This window comes from Ursus americanus, chromosome 27 (assembly GCF_024610735.1).
Source record: "Ursus americanus isolate L20-20 chromosome 27, mUrsAme1.1.p, whole genome shotgun sequence".
In the NCBI taxonomy this organism is placed as follows: Eukaryota; Metazoa; Chordata; class Mammalia; order Carnivora; family Ursidae; genus Ursus; species Ursus americanus.
The window spans coordinates 9,831,005-9,856,982 of record NC_142153.1 but is presented as its reverse complement, the minus strand read 5'-3'; the positions used below and the strand labels follow the sequence as shown (position 1 = coordinate 9,856,982).

The window sequence follows — 25,978 nt, the reverse complement described above, 5'->3', positions numbered from 1 at the left end:
CTGGGTCATACTGGTGTTAGTATTGTAATCATTATCATTATCCGAGCTCTTAGGAAACACGATTACAATATTGACAATATGAAAAATTAAATTAGCACTCTGTTGACATAAAGCACAACAGTTAATCCAAAGACTAAGGCAAAGATGGACTATTAAGGATTTCAATCCCCTCAGGTTGTACACTTAAGTCACATCACTCAGAATGAATCACAAATTGCAATTGTTGACATCAGCAGTCAGTTAAAAACAGAAACTACGGAAGGCAGATAATTTATACTTTATTCATTTGACACCAAACAATGTTGCTTTTAATCCCTATTTTTTCAGCTTCCGTGTGGATTTTCTTCTTTTGCTTCAACCCTCCTAACCAGTTGCCATAACTCAGAAAATTTCCCATCTCAGGAGTGGATATTTCAGTATTTGAGACTTTGCATATGACCACTTGAAGCATCTGAGGCACATGTTCATGTTTGGTTCCCTAAGTCACTCTGGGTCCTGATGACAGTGGTGGTGCCTGAGCCTGGGATCAGGGGACTCTTTCAATCCAGTTAAATTTCAATCCAGTAAATTTCATTTACTCAACTGCCATAGATTCTGTCTTTATCCTTGTATTCTGGGGTCTGTAGGTCTACTCTGAAAGCCCTGGGCTAGTATGCCATCTGGCTGCATGCATTTTCTGTCCCCAAATTGTCCCTTCTGGGGCCCTGAACCCAGACAAAGATGAGCCCTGGACTCAATGTGGGGGAAGCCCTTGTGATGTCAAATGCATTTTGGTGTATAAAGACGAGAGGCAAGGTGATCTTAAGGGACATAGTTTCTTTAATACCCTTATTCTATTTATTTTGTATATCACTGGCTTACCTTAACAAAATATGGCTTGGAAAAAAGTAAAATTATGGAATTTATGATGGCTTTATTTGCATCCAATACATTATCAACTTGTGTTAATATTTCATGAAAATTCTAAAGAATGTATAACCATTTTACAGCATTACTTATATAGATATAACTACATAAATATACAATGCACATAATTGAATATATATGTGTGTTTGTGTGTCTGAGTTACTTGTTGTTTGCATATTCTAGAATCTAAATTCTCCTTTACTTTTGTCTACTTGTCTACTTAATATATAAAATAATAAAGAGTATATTTTAATTTCACATTAACATTTTTCTTTCAAAAATGTTTATGTAATCCTAACTCAAGAAATTACCACTAATAATACTATACATTCTTGTTGACTTTCAGGAGTTGTTATCAACCTTTTTAATCCATGATAAGCTAGTAGTAAAAAGAAATCCATTTGCATCTCTTTAATTTCATGAAGCTTCCCATTTACCTATGGTTATGGGAAATTTATAATTCTGCTGTGTATTGCTCTTTCATCACACTTGGAGATCTATTTTACTGATATTTTTGACCCTTTCTAACATATACACATATTTACATATGTATGTTTACTTGTAAAATACTACATAACTTAAAATTTACCATTTTAACCATTTTTAAGTCTGTAATTTAGGGACATTAAGTCCATTGTTGTGCAACCACCATCCATCTCCAGAACTCTTCATCTTGATGAGCTAAAGTGTAAACTCATTAAATGATAACTTCCCACTCCCTTCTCCGCTAGCTCCTGGCAGCCACCATTCTACTTTCTGTGTCTTTGAATTTCACTACTTCTGAGACCCCACATAAGTGGAATCATACAGTATTTTTCACGTTGTATCTGGCTTATTTTACTTAGCACAATGTCCTCAAAGTTCATGTTGGAAGATGTGTCATAATTCCTTTAAATTTTTTTATAAATTGTATTTATTTGAGAGAGAGAGAGAGCAGGAGCAGAGGCAAGTAACAGAGGGAGAAGCAGAGTCCCTGCTGAGCAGGAAGCAGGATGAGGGGCTTGATCCCAGGACCCTGAGATCATGACCCAAGCTGAAGGCTGATGCTTAACTGATTGAGCCACCCAGGCACCATAATTCCCTTTCTTTTTAAGGCTGATAATATTCCGTTACATGTATGTACCACATTTTGCTTATCCATTCATCTTTCAATGGACAATAGGGTTACTTCCAAGTTTTAGTGATTGTGAATAGTGCTGCTATGAACATAGGTGTATAAGTATCTGTTTGAGTCCATGCTTTCAATTATCTGGGGCATATACCTAGATGTGGAATTGTTAGATAATATGATAATTCAATGTTTAATTTTTTTGAAGAATCTCCATACTGTTTTGCACAGAGGATGCTTTATTTTACATTCCCACCAACAGTGCACAAGGCTTCCAGTTTCTCCACACCCTCACCAAAACTTATTATTTTCTGATTTGCAAATAGTAGTCATTCTGATGGGTGTAAGCTGATAACTCATTGTGGTTTTGATCTCTCTATAAGTATAAAATGATCTTTGGATCAGAAATTACCTTTTTCATTTTTAAGAGTATCATTTTGTTGAAAATTGTTATCAGAAGGTCTTTCTGTTATAGTGTTTTTTAATTTGTTACTTTTTACGTATAGGAAGCCTACAGATTTTTGTACATACATTTTATCAATGGGTTATCACTATTTTCAAAAGTCTTTTAGTTTTTAAGGCAGTTAACTAATGTAACTGCAATTAATAATAATTTTGCCACATCTTTTTAATAATAATAATTTCTTTCCTTCCTCTTCTTTAGTTAATCTCCACCCCATCTCATAATTGCCCTGGGTAATCCATTCAGAATAAAAGGAAATAATCACAAAAGATTATTTTACCATTATTTTATTCCTAGGGAAACTTCCAATATTTTATCATGAAAAGGATTCTGCTTTTGATTCAATGTTTATCTTATTGAGAAAATAACATCTCTTCCTATTGTATTTCAAGTCAGGAATGTTAATTAGGAAGTGAATGTTTCTGGGAAGGAAAGTTTTAATAGGAGTTCCACGGCTATTTCTCCTTTAAGGAATGCACTGGGGAATAAATAACCTCATCTATATTTTCATGAAAATACACTGTATTCATCTGCTTGAGCTATCATAACAAAAAGACCACAGACTGGGTGTCTCAAACAATAGAAATTCATTTTCTCACAGTTGATGAAGCTAGAAATCTATGATCAGTGTGCTGGCAAATTTGTTTTCTGATGAGAACTCTCTTCCTGGCTTGCACGTGGCCGCCACCTTGCTGAGTCCTTGCATGGCCTTTTCTCTGTGCATGTGGAGGGAGAGAACCCTTTGGTCTAACAAATTCCATCAGATTAGGACCTCACCCTTATGACCTCACTTAACCCTAATTACCTCCCAAAGGTCTTCTCTCCAAGTACCATCACACTGAGCATTAGGGCTTCAATTCATCATATGAATTTTGGAAAACAATTCAGTCGATAAAATTCCATCCTATAGTCCTCTCAAATTCATGTCCTCCTCGTATGCAAAATGCAGGTACCCCCACTTCAGCAGCTCCAAAAGTGTTAACCCTTTCTGTCACCAACTCCAAATACAAAGTTTCATCTAAGTATCATGTAATCTGGTATGCATGAGACTCGAGATATGATTTATCCTGAGGCAAAATTCCTTTCAGTTGTGAGCCCATAAAACTGGACCAGTTATGTGCTTCCAAAAAAACAGCAGTGAGACTGGCATAGGATAGACATTCTCATTCTGAAAGAAAGAAATTGAAAAGAAGGATAGGATGACAGATCCCAATGAATATAAAACCTAGCAAGCTAACTTCCATTAGATTTTTAAGTTTCAAGAATATCCTCTTTGGCTTGATATTCTGTCCTCCAGACCCACTGTAGTGGCAACATCACTGCATAGTCTTCAGTGATATCTACCCCACCCCTTTGGCCCTGCCCGCACAACAATTTGCAGCCTCCGTGTCTCATTGCACTGGCCTGGGGCAGCCTAGCTGAAACCAAGGAGGGAAGCTTCTGGGTCTGTGATAGGTGAGAAAACCCTGATGATCTCTGACTCACCTTTGGAGCGTTCTTCTCTTTTCTTGAAGAATGTAGTATATTGGCAGCCAAATGGCTGTACTGTCCCATCCTATTCCTTGAGGTCCAACCTGGCAGTGTTTCTGCATTTATGATCTCATCTCTATTCCTTGCTTCTGCTGAGATGGCTGCTAAGATGGTTCACTAAGATGCAATAATCTCAATATCAAATGACTTTCCAGCCACACATTAGGCATTCTCTCTAAAACATGTTTGCTCATTTTTTTGCAATGGTCAGGCTGAGAATTCTCCAAGTCTCTAAGTTCTGGTACTTCTCTGATGAACACTTCTTCAACTCATTGATCTGCTCTCAAATTTACTGTAAGCAGTTGGGAGGACCTGGACTGTACCTTCAACTTTTTTCTTAGAAATCTCCTCAGCTAATTATCCAGGTTCATGGCTCACAGGTTTTATCTTGTGAAGCCCTGAGGCAGTTCTAAGAGGAGCATACGGAGCTGGGATCATGCATGACTATAGCTGGGGGTGGCTCTTCTATCTGTCAGCTTCCCCATTATTTCAACTGGCAGAGAACTGACAGAACAGTATTCTATACCAAATAAAAACGACAAAAACAACATGCCAATAAATTGTGGAGAAAGCAGAGTTTGATATATTATAAACCCAGATAGGTGGCTGGTATGTACAAAGAGGTGGAAATTGAGGTGACACATAGATCAAATGCTCAGGAATGAATACAGATGTCAGCTGAGAATGAATAGAACTGATGAGGAGGGACACCTGGGTGGCTCATTCAGTTAAGCATCAGACTCTTGATCTCAACTCAGGAGATCATACCCTGCATCAGCTCCTCACTCAGTGTGGTGTCTGCTGGAGACTCTTTCGCTCTGCCCTTTCCCCCCATCACTTGCATGCATGCACAAACACATGTGCTCACTCTCTCTAAAATAAATAAATAAATCTTAAAAAAAAAAAGAGAGAATGGATGAGAAAAATGTGACATTAACATTAGTTGGACAGAAATGGGTCAAAGCCAGCTTTAGCCATGCATTCTACAAAATAATTCTAGAGCCATTTTAACAATTTTCTATTGCTATATATTTGACTAAAGAACTTAGTTAAATAATTAAGTTATTTAATGGCTACTAATTTTTAAATTTTAGAAAAATATTTTAGTAATGTGAGAGAAATTAAATGCCACACCTCCCAGATTTAATTATCATATATAGGTACAATCCCAATACTCTCTGTGGTATACATGTTTGAATTTTGGATAAGCTATATCAGAAAGAAATTGATAAAATCTTTGCTGTTATTAAACACATACTTATGAAAGATTCTCTTCAATCAAATAAATCACTATATGATGTAATGTTGAAAACTCATAGACATCAGTAAAGCACTAGTAACAGTCCATTTTATATGTTAATATTTAATATTTATTATATTTATACTCTATATGAGTGAAATGTTTAGTGTTTGAGAATAATGTTGGTAATGATATCCTCGTCACATTTTTGTTTGGTTAATACAATCTCTAACATAATTTGAAATGGCTATTTTCCATTATAGGTAAAAGCTACTTGAGGGAACAAAATAAGACTCCTTCAAAACACCGATTTCTACTAATTTTCTACATTTCTCTGCCTGTGCTCATCATTACTGCCATTGTTTTAATAAAGCAGAATACAATAAGAGATTTGTGCTACAGAGAGGAAACTGAAAGTGAGAGGTATATATATGTTTACTCTTACTAAATTCAGTGAGTCAAGGGGTGCCTGGGTGACTCAATCATTAAGCGTCTGCCTTCAGCTCAGGTTGTATCCCAGGGTCCTGGGATCAAGTCCCATATCAGGCTCCCTGCTCAGCGGGGAGCTGCCTTCTCCCTCTCCCACTCCCCCTGCTTGTGTTCCCTCTCTCGCTGTCTCTCTCTGTCAAATAAATAAATAAAATCTTAAATTCAATGTGTCAGTGAAAAAGTACTCATGTTTCATCAGGAATAATCCAACATTGTAGGTAGAACAATATAAGGAGAGGTCTAATGATACATTTCAAGCCAGTTTAATGTCTTCCTTTTTTTTTTTTCTAGTTTTACTCATTACTAAAACCATTCATTTTACCATTAGAATCACTTGGAGATATGACTGCCAAGAGTATAGTGGCAGCCTCTTAGTCTGCCAACACTGTCTAAATAGTCTTATTAATAGTCTATCGTCCAAAGGCTTCTGAGAGTATATAACATTGCATTTCAAGGCAACTTTCAAAAGACAAATTTTTTAGATACAGATTGTCAGACAACTTTATTAGAACAGCTCTCTCAACTGAAAATGATATTTATGAACCTGCTTCCACAATATTTTCCTAAGTATTGATGCTGCTAGTTTGTAAAGTCATTTCTTAACCAGAAATTACATGTCCAGTTCAAAACACAGGCTAGGAGACAGGAGGCAGCATCAGGAAATGGGAAAGAAATTACATTTAGCCTCAGAAAACCTAGTTTTAACTCCTAAATCTTGCAAGCAGAAACTATGATACCTTGAGCAAGTTATTTAATCTCTATTGTTCTTAAAATTACTCTCTATAACTCTACAAAATGGGAGATAATAATAGCTTTCCAATGTATCATAAATTTTTGGGTATACCAAATCAGTAAGTGAAATCACATTATCTTTAATCAGTCACATAAATATTTAGACATAGTTATTAAGCCCTGTATTCATAATTTATGGTATTTTTCCACAGAAGTATTTACCTCTAGTTAAGTTCCAAGAAATGATAGCAAGAGAAGACACAAATATGTGTTATGAGAGAAAGAAAAAAAAATAGAAATCTATAGAAAAATTAACTTAAATTTTTTACTGCTACTTTAAGGTTTAGGCTTAATTTGACCTGAGGAGTTAGGGGTATCATAGAATCAGAGGGCATGTCTATACAAATGTGGGCCTATAAGTAATTGGATAAATGTAAAATGAAGGTTAGAGAAGCTAATCAACAAAACAAGGTGGATGATGGCATTTCTTCTAATATTAAGCATCCATCTTTAGATGAATGGATAAAGAAGGTGTGGTATATATACACAATGGAATATTACTCAACCATAAAAAGAATGAGATCTTGCCATTTGCAACAACATGAATGAACCTAGAGGGTATAATACTAAGTGAAATAAATCAATCAGAGAAAGACAAATACCATTTGATTTGACTCATATGTGGAATTTAAGAAATAAAACAAAGGAACAAACAATTTTTAAAAAGATAAACAAAAAAGCAGACTCCTAAATACAAAAATGAAATTGGTTGCCAGAAGGGAGGTTGGTGAGGGGGACAGGTGAAAGAGATGAAGGGGATTAAAAGTACACTTACCTTGATGAGCACTGAGTAATGTATAGAATGGTTGAACCATTATATTGTACACCTGAAACTAATATAACACTCACTGCATGTTAATCTACTTCAAGAAAGAAAAGAAAAAACAGTCTGTTTTATTTTGTTGGTAGGAGACATTTTATTTAATGAATCACTGTTTCTTTGAAAAATATTCTTCATTCAAACACTTAGTTGTTCAAGATTTTTAAATTTCTCCACTTAAAATAAATTTTGTCAATTTCACAGATCTGCATCAGAAGAAAGCAGCAGTAGCAGCAAGTTATCCCCCAGTGTAAGGTGAGTGTAGAACAATGTGTTCAGCCATTGTGCATTGTAATTTTTTTTTTCTGGTGCATTGCATGTTTTGATCATTGTTTAGGAGCACTGCAAAATTGCTAATTTGAAACTAAAACATTTGTTCATAATATTCTTTATGTTTTTCACTGTTATAATCTCTCAACCTCTCCTCCCCAACCTACAGTAAAGGAGTGATTTAAGCACATATTTTGTGGGATTTTTGGTTTGAGCATTGGTAAGGAGCACTTATATCTTAATGAAATTTTACTGCCAAATACAAAGAGGACCAATATTATAAGGGATATCTTTTATGCTTATAGTTACACTATTATCTCAGGAAAAAATTACTGTTAGTAAGATAAAGCCTTGGAGTATTCACTCATTTTATTGTCTTAACTCATCTGGGAAAGTAAATTTAGAGATCAGACTATGGAGTAATCAAACAGAAAATTTAATAAAATTATATATTCTTCCTTTATTATCAGTAATTAAAAGCTTCCCTTACCACATAATGGATAGAATATAAAAGGAGATAATATTTTATATAGCATCCCAGGTTATTTTTCAAGTTATATCTTCATCCTTGCAGTACAAAGTTGCATGGTATGATATTCATGTAACAAATGTTGAGACAAATGTCTGAGCTGAGGACATTCCTAATTTTAAGAGAAGCACTATAAATAAAATAAGATAAAAACATAGAGGGAGGCAACATAAGAGACTCTTAACTATAGGGAACAAAGTGAGGGTTAATGGACGGGAGGTGGGTATGGGATTGAGTAATTGGGTGATGGGTATTAAGGAGGGCCCTTGATATAATGAGCACTGGGTGTTATATGCAACTAATGAATCACTAAATTCTACCCCTGAAACTAATAATACACTATATGTTAACGAAAATGAATTTAAATTAAAAAATTAAAAAAAATAAAAGAAGCACTATTAAGTAGGGACAATCACTTTCCTAATCTTATTGTAAAGGCGGACTGTTTTAGGTTCTACAAAAATTAGTCACATTGCTACTCTCAAGGCAAGACAATACTTCAATCCCTTTAATGACAATGAAATGCATATTAGAGGACAGAGAACAATCAAATGGGTTTTTTTCTTTATAATCTCTATCAAAAAAGAATAAGAAGAAATAATTGCACTTGAAGACAGTGGATGAGAAGAAATAATTAAGAAATGAGCAGAAATAAATGAACAGGAAAATAAACAGAAAAATAACAAAAAATGAGCAAAAAGAGATGCTGATTCTTGAAAAGATTAATGCATACAATTAACTAAACCTTCTTTCAAGTAGCATCTTTTTTCATTAAGTTGTAAGTGTATGTAAACTTAGGTTTAAAAAGATATGAGAATAGCTCTATGCTTAACTAATTGGAATGTGTATAATGTATCCTTCCCTAACATTTTCCATTGACAAGCCTTTGTAAACATTATCTGTTGATGATCTGGGGAACAGAAAAAAAAATTAAGCAGTAGTTCAAAATATTTAAAAGAGTAAGTTTATAAAATACCAATATCACGTAATAAAATGATATATTTTTTAAATCTTTTGGATATTAGAAGAGAAGAGAATACAGGTAATAACTTAGAAATCAATAAATTTATATTATGTTAGTCACCATACAGTACATCCCTAGTTTTTGATGTAAAGTTCCATGATTCATTACTTGTGTATAACACCCAGTGCACCATGCAATACATGCCCTCCTTACTACCCATCACCAGCTTATCCCATTTCCCCACCACCCTCCCCTGTGAAGCCCTCAGTTTGTTTCCCAGAGTCCATAGTCTCTCATGGTTCATTCCCCTTCTGTTTACCCCCCCTTTCTTCTTCCCTTTCTTCTCCTACCGATCTTCCTTCTTCTATGTTCCATAAATGAGTGAAACCATATGATAATTGTCTTTCTCTGCTTGACTTATTTCACTTAGCGTTATCTCCTCCAGTCCCGTCCATGTTGCAGCAAATGTTGAGAAATCGTTCTTTTTGATGGCTGAGTAATATTCCATTGTATATATGGACCACATCTTCTTAATCCAGTCATCTGTTGAAGGGCATCTTGGCTCCTTTCATGATTTAGCTATTGTGGACAGTGCTGCTATGAACATTGGTATAATAAAAAACATAATATTAATTAAAGAAAAAGAATCTCAACAATTATAGATTGGCTTATTATGTTGAGGGAATCATGTTTTTCAACATCTTCCTTGGTAGATATTCACCAATTTTTTGTATTCCAATTCTATAAAATATAATTTTTAATTCAAGTATCTATAATATTGCTGAGTCTTTTCAGTATATTATTTCTAATCTTACAACAGGTCATTTGGAGTTAGGAGTTAAAAATATTGTGTAGCTGATTTTCTTATAATTCTCTAGTGAAAACCTGTGTGACAAGGGATTTGTGTGGTATGTTAAGAATGTTTAAATGTTTCTGAAATTACTGAGTTGGAAGATGCTTGGGTAAGAAAGATGCATTGGGAAGGCTTTTGTATTCTTATATTTATATGACAAGAGAAAACTTTTAGGTTTTGGGGAACTTTACTAGGTTTCTGTGTTAACTGCTTGCATTAAAATTTTTCTCCCATGTGAAAGAATATAAATAAATTTTGGTTCCTAGGTTTAAAAAAAATCAATAAATTTAAATTTTTAGGTAGAACATATGCATTCTTCCAAAAACACATCTTTCCATCTTTCCCAAAATAGAATAGAGAGAAATTGAAAATATGAATAAGTCTTCCATTAAAGATCTGGACACAGTCATTTAAAACTTTCTCACAATGTTAATACTTGGACATACTGTTTTCATGGCATGCATCAGGAACAAAAGAGCCAAGACCAATTAAGCCAGCACTTGCTCAATCACATCATCTTATATTGCATTGAACAAACAAGTCACAGTACCAAACTCAACATCAGTGAGTGGATGTGTGTGATGTACTCCACCCACTCTAATAGGAGATACTAAAAAGTCACATGGCAAAAAATATGAATGAATAATCATATACCAGGAAAAGAGTCAAGATTTGGGAAAGTAATTCAAACCATTACATCTTCCAAATATTTAAAAAAAGAAGTAATACTTATCTTACACATACTCATCTGGAAAATAAAAAGAAGAAGCATTTCCTAAGTTTTCCTATGTGGCTAAGTCTAACTCTATTTTTTTTAAAATTTAAATTCAATGAGCCAAGGAATAGTATATCACTAATTTTTGATAATGTTCAATGACTCATTATTGATATGCAAGATATCAACTCAGTTGAGTATATCTAGTCTAACTTAACACCAAAACTTGGCAAAGGCAATATTAGAAAGGAAAATTACAGATCAATTTCTGATTAAAGATGCAACAGTTTTAAACAAAACATTTCTAACCAAATCTAGTTAGCATTGTAAAAGATAAATAAATACCCACGGAGGGGAAGGGTGATCTAGGAATGAAAGGTCTGTTTAAAATTAGAAAGCCAATATAATGTAATTCACCATATTAAGAGAAAATGAGAGAAATTATGTGATAATGGCTATAGATGAAGGAAAAAATGTCCTTTCACTATAAAAATTCCCACTTAACTAATGGTAAAAGAAAGTTACCGTAATGTGATAAAGGAAATTTGAAACAAGAAAATATATAGCAAATATTCCAGTTAATGATGAAATCGTGACTGTTTCTTCCTGAGATCAGGAACATATTCATTTCACAATTGTAAAATAATCCTTTTTAACATTGTATGGATGATCCGAGCCAGGAAAATAAGATAAGAAAAAAAAAGTAGAAAGATTGGAAATGAAGAATGAATGATGTCATTGTCTGTAGATGATATGGCTCTGTACATAGAAAATTCTAAGAAATTACAAACCAATCAGAATTAATAAATGAATGTAAGGTGCCTGGATACAAGGCCAATATATAATCTATTTTAACTTCATACATATATAAGCAAAAAACAATTAGGGATAGGCCAGTGATGGGTATTAAGGAGGGCACATATTGCATGGTACACTGGGTGTTATAGGCAAATAATGAATCATGGAACATTACATCAAAAACTAAGGATATACTGTATGGTGACTAACATAACAAAATAAAAATTATTATAAGAAAAAAGAAAGAAAATGACAATTGAAAAATATCACTCTGTGTGTGTGTGTGTGTGTGTGTGTGTGTGAAAGAGAGAGAGAGAGGGACAGGCAGACAGAAACATATTGGTTTCGGGAGTAGAATTAGGTGATTCATCACTTGCATATAACACCCGCTGCTCATCATAACAAGTGCTCTCCGTAATATCCATCACCCATTTAAGCCCATTCCCCATCCACCTGCCTCCATCAACCCTCAGTTTGTTTTCTATCTTTTAGAGTCTCTTATGGGGGTGTCTGGGTCTCAGTTGGTTAAGTGCCTGCCTTCATCTGGGATCATGAGCTCAGGTTCCTGGACCAAGTCCCGCATCAGGCTCCCTGCGCAGTGGGGAGTCTGCTTCTCCCTCTCCTTCTGCCCCTCCCCCCACTCGCGCTTTCTCTCTCTCTCTCTCTCTCAAATAAATAAATGAAATATTTAAAACAAAAAAAGAACCTCTTATGTTTTGTTTCCCTCTTTCCTTTTCCCCCCCTTCCCAAATATTCATCTGTTTTGCTTCTTAAATTCCACATGTGAGTAAAATCATATGGTATTAGGCTTTTTCTGACTGACTTATTTTGCTTAGCATAATACACTCCAGCTCCATCAACCTCATTGCCAATGACAAGATTTCATTCCTTTTTTAATGGCTAATATTCCATTGAATATATATACTACATCTTTATCCATTCATCAGTTGATGGACACGGGCTCTTTCCGTAGTTTGGCTATTGTTGATAATGCTGCTATGAACATCAAGATGCATGTACCCCTTCAAATCTGTATTTTTGTATCCTTTGGGAAAATACCAAGTAGTGCAAAAGCTGGGTCATAGGGTAGTTCTATTTTTACTTTTTGAGGAACCTCTATACTGTTTTCCAGAGTGGCTGCACCAGTACATTACTTTTAACCCATGTCTTCATTTCAAGGAAAGGACAGTTCTTTACATTGAATACTTTTACCTTTATTTTTTAAAAGATTTTATTTATTTGAGAGAGAGAGAGAGACAGAAAGACGGAGAGAGAGAGAGAGAGAGAGAGAGAGAGAGAGAATGAGCCAGGGGGAGGGGCAAAGGGGGAGGGAGAAGAAGACTCCCCACTGAGCAGGGAGCCCAATGTGGGGCTCAATCCCAGGACTCCAAAATCATGACCTGAGCTAAAGGCAGACACTTAACAAATTGAGCCCCCCAGGCACCCCTCTTTTGTGTTTTCTAAATAGAGTATCATGTCATCAGCAAATAATGAACATTTGACTTCTTCCTTGCCAATTTGGATACCTTCTATTTCGTTTCTCTTGTCTGATTGCTGAGGCTAAGACTTCCAGTACTATGTTAAATAGTAATGATGAGAGTAGACATCCCTGTCTTGTTCCTGATGGTAGAGGAAAAGCTGTCAGTTTTTCCTCATTGAAGATGATATTAGCTGTGGGTCTTTCATACATGGCCTTTATGATGTTGAGGTATGTTCCCTCCATACTTACTTTGTTGAAGGTTTTTTTCAAGAATGGATGTTGGATTTTGTTAAATGCTTTTTTTGCATCTATTGAGAGGATCATATTGTTCTTATCCTTTCTTTTATTCATGGGGTGTGGTATATCATGTTGATTGATTTACAAATATTGAACCAGCCCTGCAGCCCAAGAGTAAGTGCCACTTGATTGTGATGATTAATTCTTTTAATGTACTGTTGGAGTTAATTTGCTAGTATCTTGTTGAGAATTTTTGCATCCTTGTTCATCAGGGATATTGGCCAGGGATATTCTCCTTTTTTGGGGGGGGGGGTGTCTTTGTCTGGTTTTGGAAGCAAGGTAATGCTGACCTTGTAGAATAAGTTTGGAAGTTTTCCTTCCATTTCTATTTTTTGGAACATTTTGAGAAGTATATGTATTAACTCTGGTAGAATTCCCCCATGAAGCCTGTGGCCCTGGACTTCTATTTGCTGGGAGATTTTTGAATACTGATTCAATTTCTTAAGCCAGGGTTTTTCAGAGTCAATGCACACATACAAATTAACCATATCAGAAAAGATTGATACCTTGTCTTCACTAAAATTAAGAAGTTTTAGAGTGAGGTCAGTCAGCAGAAGAGGAAGCCCTGGGCCCTCTTTACTCCACAAGGACACCAATTCAACAATTCGTGTACAAATTCCCTCTATAAGAAATCCAGAAACTAGGTAAGGAGTTCTTGAATCCCAATGATTGCAAATGTACTGATATCAGAGGAAGTATGGGAATTAAGACACCTTTCCATAATCCAAGCCCCTCACATAATGACATATGACCAGGAGGCAACCTCCCAGCTCCTAGCTTTCTGGGGAGGGAAAGAGGTAGATCAGTATATCCAATGCCCAGACTTGTCCAGGGGCTACCCAGAGGACTGGCTTCCATCTAGCCTGTCTTGGAGTTCTGTTGGGACCTGGCATAATATAGCTGACTTATGCCAGTGAGAGAGAGATGGTGGTTTGGGCTGGCAGTTGTCATAGCCCCATAGCTTCTCTTCCGGGCTCAGTACAGAATGAGTGGATTAAAAAATCCCAGCTTTTCCCTGGATAGGGTAAGCGATCTACCATTCCTCTAACACCCAAATTTTTCTGAAGGCTGCACAGAGGACTGACTTCAGTCTAACTTGTCTTGGAATGCTGGTAGGACCTGGCACAAATTGGCCATCGGAAGATCAGTGAGAATAGAGATGTCAGTTTGATCTAGCATGCAACTAGTCACTATAGTTGGTTAGAGTACATTGGAAAAATAGACATTAAGTCAAAACCTGTCATAAGAAACAAAATCATATACATTATTTACATTATATGATGACAAAAAGGATTAATTCACCAAAAATATATAATAATTATAAGCATATATACACCCAACATCAGAGCACCTAAATATATAAAGCAAATATTGACAGAACTGAGTGGAGAAAGCAATAGACAGGAATACAATAAAAGTAGGAGATGCAGTACCTCACTTTTTTTAAATTAAGACAATATATTATTTGTTGCAGGGGTAGATGTCTGTGATTCATAAGTACACAATTCACAGTGCTCACCATAGCACATACCCTCCCCAGTGTCCATCACCCAGCCACCCCATCCCACCCACCCCCTCCATTCCAGCAACCCTCAGTTTGTTTCCTGATATTAAGTTTCTCTTATGGTTTGTCTCCCTCTCTGGTTTCATCTTGTTTCATTTTTTCCTCTCTTTCCCTATGATCCTCTGCCTTGTTTCTCAAATTCCACATATCAGTGAGATCATGTGATAAGTGTCTTTCTCTGATTGACTTACTTCGTTTAGAATAATACCCTCTAGTTCCACCCATGTCATTGCAAATGGCAAGATTTCATTTTCTGATGGCTGCATAATATTCCATTGTACATATATACACCACATCTTCTTTACCCATTCATCTGTCAATGGACATCTAGGCTCCTTCCATAGTTTGGCTATTGTGGACATTGCTGCTATAAACATTGGGGTGCAGGTGCCCCTTCGGATGACTACATTTGTATCTTTGGGGTAAATACCCAGTAGCGCAATTGCTGAGTCTTAAGGTAGCTCTATTTTCAACTTCTTAAGGAACCTCTATACTGTTTTCCAGAGTGGCTGCACCAGCTTGCATTCCCACCAACAGTGTAAGAGGGTTCCCCTTTCTCTGCATCCTCGCCAACATCTGTCATTTCTTGACTTGTTAATTTTAGCTATTGTGACTGGTATGAGGTGGTATCTCTTTGTGGTTTGGATTTGTATTTCCCTGATGCCAAGTGATGTTGAGCACTTTTTCATGTGTCTGTTGGCCATTTGGACGTCTTCTTTGCACAAATGTCTGTTCATGTCTTCTGCCCATTTTTTGTTTGAATTATTTGTTCCTTGGGTGTTGAGTTTGATAAGTTCTTTATAGATTTTGGATACTAGCCCTTTATCTGATATGTCATTTGCAAATACCTTCTCCCATTCTGTCAGTTGTCTTTTGGTTTTGCTGACTGTTTCCTTTGCTGTGCAAAAGCTTTTTATCTTAATGAAGTCCCAAGAGTTCATTTTTGCCCTTTCTTCCCTTGCCTTTGGCGATGTGTCTAGGAAGAAGTTGCTACCGCTGGGGTCAAAGAGGTTGCTAACTGTGTTCTCCTCAAGGATTTTGATGGATTCGTGTCTTTCATCCATTTTGAGTCTATTTTTGTGTATAAGAAAATGGTCCGGTTTCATTCTTCTGCATGTGGTTGTCTAATTTTCCCAACACCATTTGTTGAAGAGACTGTCTTTTTTCCCTTGGACATTCTTTTCTGCTTTGTCAAAGATTAGTTGACCATAGAGTTGAGGGTCCATTTCTGGGCTCTCTATTCTGTTCCATTGATCTATGTGTCTGTTTTTGTGCCAGTACCATACTGTCTTGATGATTACAGCTTTGTAATAGAGATTGAAGCCCAGAAATGTGATGCCATTCTTTTTCTTGCTTTTCTTTATCGACATTCCTCTGGCTATTTGGGGTCATTTCTAGTTCCATACAAATTTTAGGATTATTTGTTCCATTTCTATAAAAAAGTTGATGGTATTTTGATAGGGAGCATATTCAATGTATAGATTGCTCTAGGTAACAGACATTTTCATATTTGTTCTTCCAATCCATGAGCATGGAATGTTTTTCCATTTCCTTGTGTCTTCCTCAATTTCTTTCATGAGTATTCTATAGTTTTCTATGTACATATCCTTTGCCTCTTTGGTTAGATTTATTCCTAGGCATCTCATGGTTTTGGGTGCAGTTGTAAATGGGATCGACTCTTTAATTTCCCTTTCTTCTGTCTTGTTGTTGGTTATAGAAATGCAACTGATTTTTGTGCATTAATTTTATATCCTGCCACTTTACTGAATTCCTGTATGAGTTCTAGCAGTTTTGGGGTGGAGTCTTTTGGGTTTTCCACATCAAATTTCATATCATCTGCAAAAAGTGAGAGATTGACTTCTCCTTTGCTGATTAGATGCCTTTTATTTCTCTTTGTTGTCTGATTGCTGAGGCTAGGACTTCTAGTACTATGTTGAATAGCAGTGGTGATAGTGGACATCCCTGCTGGGTTCCTGACCTTAGGGGAAAAGTTCTTAGTTTTTCCCCATTGAGACTCATATTCTCTGTGGGTTTTTCATAGATGGATTTTATGAGAATGAGGTATGTACTTTCTATCCCTCCACTGAAGGGTTTTAATCAAGAAAGAGTGCCATGCTTTGTCAAATGCTTTTTCTGCATCTATTGAGAGTATCATATGGTTCCTGTTCTTTCTTTTATTAATGTAATGTATCACATTGATTAATTTGTGGATGTTGAACAAACCTTGCAGCAGGAATAAATCCCACTTGGTCATGGTGACTCATCCTTTTAATGTACTGTTGGATCCTATTGGCTAGTATTTTGTTGAGAATTTTTTTTTAAGATTTTATTTATTTATTTGACAGAGATAGAGACAGCTTGCGAGAGAGGGAACACAGGCAGGGGGAGTGCGAGAGGAAGAAGCAGGCTCATAGCAGGGGAGCCTGATGTGGGGCTCGATCCCATAACGCCGGGATCACGCCCTGAGCCGAAGGCAGATGCTTAACGACTGTGCCACCCAGGCGCCCCTGTTGAGAATTTTGCATTCATGTTCATCAGGGATATTGGTCTGCAATTCTCTTTTTTGATGGGGTCTTTGCCTGGTTTTGGAATCAAGGTAATGCTGGCCTCATAGAATGAGTTTGGAAGTTTTCCTTCCATTTCTGTTTTTTTGGAACAGTTTCAGAAGAATGGTTATTAATTCTTTAGATGTTTGGTACAAATCCCCTGGGAAGCCATCTGGCTCTAGGCTCATGTTTCTTGGGAGACTTTTGATCACTCCTTCAAATTCCTTGATGGTTATGGGTCTGTTCAGGTTTTCCATTTCTTCCTGGTTCAGTTTTGGTAGTTTATACATCTCTAGGGATGCATCCATTTCTTCCAGATTGCCTAATTTTTTGGCATATAGTTGCTCATAATATGTTCTTATAATTGTTTGTATTTCTTTGTTGTTGGTTATGATCTCTCCCCTTTTACTTATGATTTTACTTATTTGGGTCCTTTCTCTTTTCTTTTTGATAAGTCTGGCCAGGGGCTTATCAATTTTATTAATTCTTTAAAAGAACCAACTCCTAGCTTCTTTGATCTGTTCCACTGATCTTTTGGTTTCTATTTCATTGATTTCTGCTCTGATCTTTATTATTTCTCTTCTCCTGCTGGGTTTAGGCTTTATTTGCTGTTCTTTCTTCAGCTCCTTTAGGTGTAGGGTTAGGTTGTGTATTTGAGACTTTTCTTGTTTCTTGAGAAAGGCTTGTATTGCTATAGACTTTCCTCTAAGGATTGCCTTTTCTGCATCCCAAAGATTGTGAACGGTTGTGTTTTCAGTTTCATTTGTTTTCATGAATTTTTAAAATTCTTCTTTAGCTTCCTGGTTGACCCATTCATTCCTTAGTAGGATGCTCTTTAGCCTCCATGTATTGGAGTTCTTTCCAACTTTTCTCTTGTGATTGAGTTTGAACTTCAAGGCATTGTGGTCTGAAAATATGCAGGGAATGATCCCAATCTTTTGGTACTGGTTGAGACCTGATTTGTGACCCAGGATGTGATCTATTCTGGGGAATATTCCATGTACACTGGAAAAGAATGTATATTCTGTTGCTCTGGGATGGAATGTTCTGAGTATATCTGTTAAGTTCACCTGGTCCAGTGCGTCATTTAAAGCCTTTATTTCCTTGTTGATCTTTTGCTTAGATGATCTGTCCACTTCAGTGAGGGGGTATTTAAGTCCCCTACTATTATTGTATCATTGTTGATCTTTTTATTTTGTTATTAATTGGCTTATATAATTGGCTGCTCCATGTTAGGGGCATAAATATTTACAATTGTTAGATCTTCTTGTTGTTAGACCCCTTAAGCATGATATAGTATCCTTCCTCATCTCTTATTATAGTGTTTGGTTTAAAATCTAATTTGTCTGATATAAGGATTGCCACTCAGCTTTCTTTTGATGTCCATTAGCATGGTAAATGGTTTTCCACCCCCTCACTTTTAATCTGGATGTGTCTTCGGATCTAAAATGAGTCTCTTGCAGATAGCCTATCGATGGGCCTTTTTTTTTTTTACCCAATCTGATAGACTGTGTCTTTCAATTGGGGCATTTAGCCCATTTACATTCAGGATAACTATTGAAAGATATGAATTTAGTGCCGTTGTATTGCCTGTAAGGTGACTGTTACTGTATATTGTCTCTGTTCCTTTCTGTTCTATGTTAGTTTTAGGCTCTCTCTTTGCTTAGAGGACCCCTTTCAATAATTTTTGTAGGGCTGGTTTGGTGATCGCAAATTTGTTTAGTTCCTGTTTGTCCTGGAATCTTTTTATCTCTCCTTCTATTTTCAATGACAGCCTAATTGCATATTTTTCTCATTTAGTGCCCTGAATATATCATGCCAGTCCTTTCTGTCCTGCCAGGTCTCTGTGGATAGGTCTGCTTCCAGTCTAATGTTTCTACGATTGTAGGTGACAGACCTCTTGTCCTGAGCAGCTTTCAGGATTTTCTCTTTGTCTCTGAGATTTGTAAGTTTTGCTATTAGATGTCAAGGTATTGACCTATTTTATTGATTTTGAGGAGGGTTCTCTGTGCCTCCTGCATTTTGTTGCCTGTTTCCTTCCTCAAATTAGGGAGTTCTCTGCTATAATTTACTCCAATATACCTTTGGTCCCTCTCTCTCTTTCTTCTTCTGTTGGGATCCCAATTAGTCTAATAGTGTTTCACTTTATGGTATCATTTATCTCCTGAATTCTTCCTTCGTGACCCAGTAGTTGTTTATCTCTTTTTCTCAGCTTCTTTATTCTCCATCATTTGGTCTTCTATATCACTAATTGTCTCTTCTGCCTCATGTATCCTAGCAGTTAGAACCTCCATTTTTTATTACACCTCAATAAAAGCCTTTTTCATTTCGACTTGGTTAGATTTTAATTTTCCAGAAAGGGAATCTCTAGTATCTTCTATGCTATTTTCAAGCCCAGCTAGTATCTTTTAAATCATTATTTTGAACTCTAGTTCTGACATCTTACTAATGTCCATGTTGATTAGGTCTCTGGCAGTCAGTACTGCCTCTTGTTCTTTTTTTGGGGGAGGGGTGACTTCTTCCATTTTGTCATTTTGTCCAGAGAATAGATGAATGAGAGAACAAAATGCTAAAAGGGTAACAACAACCCCAGAAAAATGTACACTAAACAAATCAGAAGAGACCCAAAACTGGGGGGAAAAGAAAAAAAAAAGAATATGATCAGGCTGGTGAATAGATCAGAGCCATACACTAGATTTTGGGTGTATTTTGGTCTGTTAGAAGAAACTGCATCTTACAATTTTGAAGAAAGAAAAACTTAAAAAAATACACACACACATACACATACATACACACACAAAATAAGGTTAAATACAATGAAGGGATAGAATATGACTGTAAAAATGAAAATTAAAAAAGATTTATGGAATATTAAAAGGAATTGATATTAAGTTGGTTGAAAAAGGAAAGAAGAAAAAGTTTAAAAAAAGAAATAGAAAAATAAAAAAATAAAGAGGATTTAAAAAATTAACTTTGGAAGACTAAAGAATCATGGGGAAAAAGCCCTGAATTCTATATGCTGTATTCCCCTAGCGGTGGAGTTTTGCAGTTCTCATTGATTGGTAAACTTGGTTTTGGCTGGATGTTCTCGCTGATCTCCTGGGGCAGGGGCCTGTTGCATGATTTGCAAATATTTTTGTCCCAGGTGGAATTGCACCGCCCTTGCCAGGGGCCAGGCTAAGTCATCTGCTCAGGTTTGCTCTCAGCTTTTGTTCCCTGAAGGCTTTCCTTACAGCTTCAGAGGATGAGAATGAAAATGGTGGCCTCCCAATCTCTGGCCCCAGAGGAGCCTAGAGCTCAGGCCCCCACTCTTTAGTGCACCCTCAGAGAAAAGCAGTCACTCCTGTCTCCTTGGTCTCTGGCCACACTCTGTGCTTACCTGGCCTATGACCGAGCATTTCTATCTCTGGTACATGACTCCATTTGGAGTCTCCAAACCCAGAAGATTCCTGTGGCATGCTCCCATGCCGCTCCTCCCAGGGGAAGAAGGGGAGTCTCCATGGATCTGCCATTTGTTGGGCCCCTGCTCGAGCAGTGGATCATGGTTTCTGAAGCTAGAGCCCAGTCCTGGGCTGACTCTTTGAAGCCAGCTTCCCCGTTCTGATACCTGGGAGCTTTGCTGCACTCAGGCACCCTGTCTTTCTGTGACCCCAAAAGTCCTGAGACCACACTGTCCCAGCAAGTGTCCCCCTCCCCCTTAGCCACGACAGCAATGTCCCTCACTGGAGCAGACTTCTAAAAGTTCTGATTTTGTGCTCTGCTGCTCTATCACTTGCCGGCAGCCAGCTGACAGAGACCCTCTCCCCCTGCGGCCTATCTTCCCATTTTTGCCCCAGATTCACTTCTCCACATGTCCTGCCTTCCAGAAAGTGGTCGCTTTTCTGTTCATAGAGTTGCTGCTATTCTTTCTTCAACTTCCTGTTGATTTCATAGGTGTTCAGGCTGGTTTGATAACTATCTAGCTGAATTCCTGGGACCAGATGAATTTTAGGTCTCCTACTCTTCCACCATCTTGCTTTAGTCAGTTCCTCACTTTCAATGATAGAACACCCACACAGAAAATCAATTAAAGAACAACAGACTTGAGCAACACTATAGACCAAAGGGATGTAGCAGACATATATGGAACAGTCTACTCAACAGCAACAGAATATACATTCTTAAGTTCACATGAAATATTCTTCAGGATATATGATGCATTAGTTCAGAAGTTCTAACAAATTTAAAGAAGATTTATATTATACCAGGTATCTTTTCTTAACACAGTGGAATGAAACTAGGAATCAGTAGCAGAAGGAAAACTGGGATATTTACAAAATGTAGAAATTAAAATCAGCAAAAGTAAGCACTGGTTTTTTTTTTTCATGAAAATTAGTAAACCCTTAGCTAGACTAACACAAAGAGAAAAAAGACCGATATGAATAAAATCAGAAATGAGAGGGAAGACATTACAACTGATGCTACAAGATAAAAAGGATCATGAAATATTATTATGAACAATTTCATGCCAACAAACTGGAAACCGTAGAAGAAATGAATAGATTTCCAAAAGTATACAGCTTACCAAGGCTAAATTATGAAGAAATAGAAAGTGAACAGATTAAAAAGCAATAGGAAGTTTGAACCAGTAATCAAAAACCACCCAATAAAAAAAGCCCAGGACAGATCTGCTTTACTGGTGAATTCTACTGAACACTTAATGAAGAATTAATACCAATATTCCTCAAACTCTGTCAAGAAATTGAAGAAAAGGGAAAACATTGAATCTCATTTTATTAACCAGCATTACCCTGATATCAAAACTATAATGGACAGAAAGGAAAAATAAAACTACAGGCTAATATCTGTGACAGATATAGATGCAGAAGTCCTCAACAAAATACTGGGAAACAAAGTTCAACAGCACATTAAAAGGATCATCCTCATGACAAAGTGATGGTTCAACGTACAAAAAGTGATCAGCATGTTACACTACATTAACAGAATGAAAAATAAAAATGGCAAGATCATCTTAGTACGTACAGAAAAGGCATTTGACAAAATCGATATATGATATAAACTTTTGACAAATCAGGAGTGAAAGGAGACTACTTCTTCTTCTTCTTCTTCTTTTTAAAATAATATTTATTTTGTTATATTAGTCACCATACAGTACATCCCCAGTTCTTGATGCAATGTTCCGTGATTAATTACTTGCATATAACACCCAGTGCACATGCAGTATATGCCCTTGGAAGGAGACTACTTCAATATAATAAAGGCTATATATGAGGAGCTCAGAGCTAATATCATACTCAACAGTGAAAAGCTTAAAGTGAAACACTCTAACATCAGAAACAAGGTAAGTATGCTCATTATCACCACATCTTCTAATACTGGAAGTTCTAGGCAGGGCAATTAAGCAACAAAAAGAAATAAAAGCCATTTAAATCAGAAAGGAAGAAGTAAAATGGTTCCTGTTTGCAGATGACATGATCTTATGTATCGAAACCCTAAAAATTCAATAGGCTCCCCCCAAATAAAATATTTAGGAATAGATTTAAATAAGATAATGAAAGACTTGTGTACTGGTAACTACAAGACATTGATGAAAGACCTTAAACAACACAGAAACAAATGGGAAGACATTCTGCATTCTTGATTGAAAGAACTCACATTGTTAAAATGTCCATACTGCCCAAAGTTATCTACAAATTCAATGAAATTCCTATTAAAATTCCAATGGCGTTTTTCACAGAAATAGAAAAAAAATTCATGTGGAACCACAAAGGACCTCGAATAGCCAAAACACCTTGAGAAAGAAGAACAAAAGCTGGGGGCATCACACTTCCTGATCTCAAAAAACACAATTAACCTTTGAACAACATGAGTTTGAACTGTGTGGGTTCCCTTTTACACAATTTTTTTTTATAAATATGGTATAGTGCTGTAAATATACTTTCTCTTCTTTATAGTTTTCTTAATAATAATCTTCTCTAGCTTTAGTGTAAGAATACAGTATATAATATATATACAAAATATTTTTAATTGACTGTTTATATTGTCAATAAGGCTTGCAGTCAACAGCATGCTATTAAGTTTTAGGGAAGTCAAAAGTTATACACAGATTTTCAACTGCTTGGGGGAGTTGGTACCCCTAACCCCTCTGTTGTTCAAGGGACAACTGTATTGCAAAGCTACTCTAACCAAGACAGTATGATGCAGTATGACACTGGTAGAGAGGCAGATACAGACAGATCAATGGAACAGAATAGAAGGTTAAGAAATCAACTCCTATGTATATGGTCAACTCATCTTTGAAAAAAATTCCAAGAATACACAGTGGGGTAAACAATCTCTTTGAGAAATGGTGCTGGGAAAACTGGATATCCACATGCAAAAGAATGAAATTTGATCCTTACCTTACACCACACACAAAAACAATTCAAAATGGATTAAACTCACAAATGTAGGACACGGAACTATAAAACTCCTAGAGAAACCATAGGGGAAAAGCTTCATGACATTAGCCTTGGCAGTGATTGCTGGGATTAACATCGAAGTTACAGGGAACAAAACCAAAAAATAGACAAGTGGAATGACATAAAACTAAAAAGCTTCAACACAGCAAGCGAAACACTTAACAGAGTAAAAGGACAACCTACAGAATAGGAAAAAAATATTTGTGAACCATGTATTAGGTAGAGGGTTAATTGATAGGAACTCCTACTATCAATACCAAACCAAAACCAAAACCAAAATCAAAGCAAAACAAAACCCCCCCTAATAACCCGATTTAAAAGTGAGCTAAAAACTTCAATAGACTGTCCTCCTAAAATGCCATACTAATGGACCACATGTATATAAAAAGATGGTCAACATCACCATGGGGTGCTTGGGTGACTTGGTTGGTTGGGTGTCTGCCTTTGGCTCAGGTCATGGTCCTGGGATCCTGGGATCCAGCCCCACATAGAGCTCCCTGCATAGTGGGGAGTCTGCTTCTCTCTCTCCCTCTTCCTCTGTCCCTCACCTCCAGCTCATGCTCTCTCATGCGTGCTCTCTCTCTCTCAAATAAATAAAATCTTTAAAAAAAATCACTAATCATCAGGAAAATGCAAATCAAAACCACAATGGGGTGTCACCTGTTAGAATGGCTAGTATAAAGAAAAATAAGTCAACAAGTGTTGGTAAGGTTGTAGAGAAATCGTACACTTGGTGAGAATGCAAAATACTGCACCCGCTGTACAAAACTGTTGACAATTGCCCCAAAAAATTAAAATAGAACTGCAATATGATCCAGTTATCCTACTTCTGGGTATTTTCCCCCAAAGAATTGAGATCAGGATCTCAAAGTGATGTTAGCATTCTCATGTTCATTGCAATATTATTTACAATAGTCAAGATGTGGATACAAACCAAATGTCCATAAATGGATGAATGGATACAGAAAATGTGGTATAGACACAAAATAGAATGTTGTTAAGTCATAAAAACGAAGGAAATCCTGCATACGTGACAACATAGGTGAACCTTGAGCACATTATACTAAGTGAAATAAGCTAGTCACAGAAGCACAAATAATTTCATGATTCCACTTATATGAAGTATCTAAAATAGTGAAACTCATAGGAACAGAGAGTAGAAGGGTGGTTGCCTCAGTCTGGGAGGAGGGCAAATTGGATGTGGCTAATTGGGAAGAATAAAGTCACAGTCATGCATGATGAATAAGTTCTAGAGATCTGCTGTATAACATTGTCCCTATTGTTAAGAGTACTTAAACGTTTGTTAAGAGATCTTCTTTAAGCGTTTTTACCACAATACAATAAAATTTTTATAAATTCAAGATGTTCTGCTACCAAAAAGACTTATGAAAGGGAAAAGGGAAGCTACAATGTAGGAGAAGATTTTTGTGACACATATTTCCAATGAAGGACTTATATTCAGATATATGCAAATTCCTTACAGATCAATAACAGAATGTGGAAGAGCCTAACAGGCAAATAATTTCTTGCCTAATAGGTAAGAGTCTTCACAAAAGAGGATAATGAAGTGGCCCCAAACATGAAAAATTCTCATCATTACCAGAAAAAGACAAATTAAAAGAAATGAGAGCCTCCTAAACCCCTAAAGAAGGGCTAAAATTAAAAGAACTGACAACATCAAGGGCTGTTGAAATTATCAAGCAATTAGGACTCTGACACATTGCACATAGGACTATATATTGGTACAGCACAATTTTTTATCACTGTTGAGCCATCTAGCATCTATGAGATTTCAATTAAAAATTTTTTGTTGAAATGTGTTTTTAAAGATTAATTTATTATTTGGGGGGGAGGGGTAGAGAGAAAGGAGAGAATCCCAAGCAGACTCCCCACTGAGCATGGAGCTGACTCAGGGCTCAATCTCACCACCCTGAGATCATGACCTGAGCCAAAACCAAGAATCAGCCATTCAACTGACTGAGCCACCCAGGAACCCCAGTTTCAATTAAATTTATTAATCTTATTTTCTTTAAACTGTGTTTATCATACTTAAGTTTTATATTTACTTTATATTATAATTAACTTGATATTTATTTCCAGAATTTTGACAAAGATAATTCTGCATGAATTTTCAGTCTAATTAGCAAAAATAT

At 36.4% G+C, this 25,978-nt stretch overlaps 1 protein-coding gene across 1 annotated transcript in view; it reads left to right on the top strand.

The window, feature by feature from the left end:
- Nucleotides 1-25,978, top strand: part of LOC123780384 (disintegrin and metalloproteinase domain-containing protein 5-like) — a 140,022-nt gene that overhangs the window by 109,226 nt on the left and 4,818 nt on the right. The window contains exons 19-20 of the mRNA XM_087856318.1: nt 5,511-5,670; nt 7,553-7,603. Coding sequence (XP_087712444.1) covers nt 5,511-5,670; nt 7,553-7,603 — 211 coding nt within the window. The remainder of the gene's footprint in view (nt 1-5,510; nt 5,671-7,552; nt 7,604-25,978) is intronic.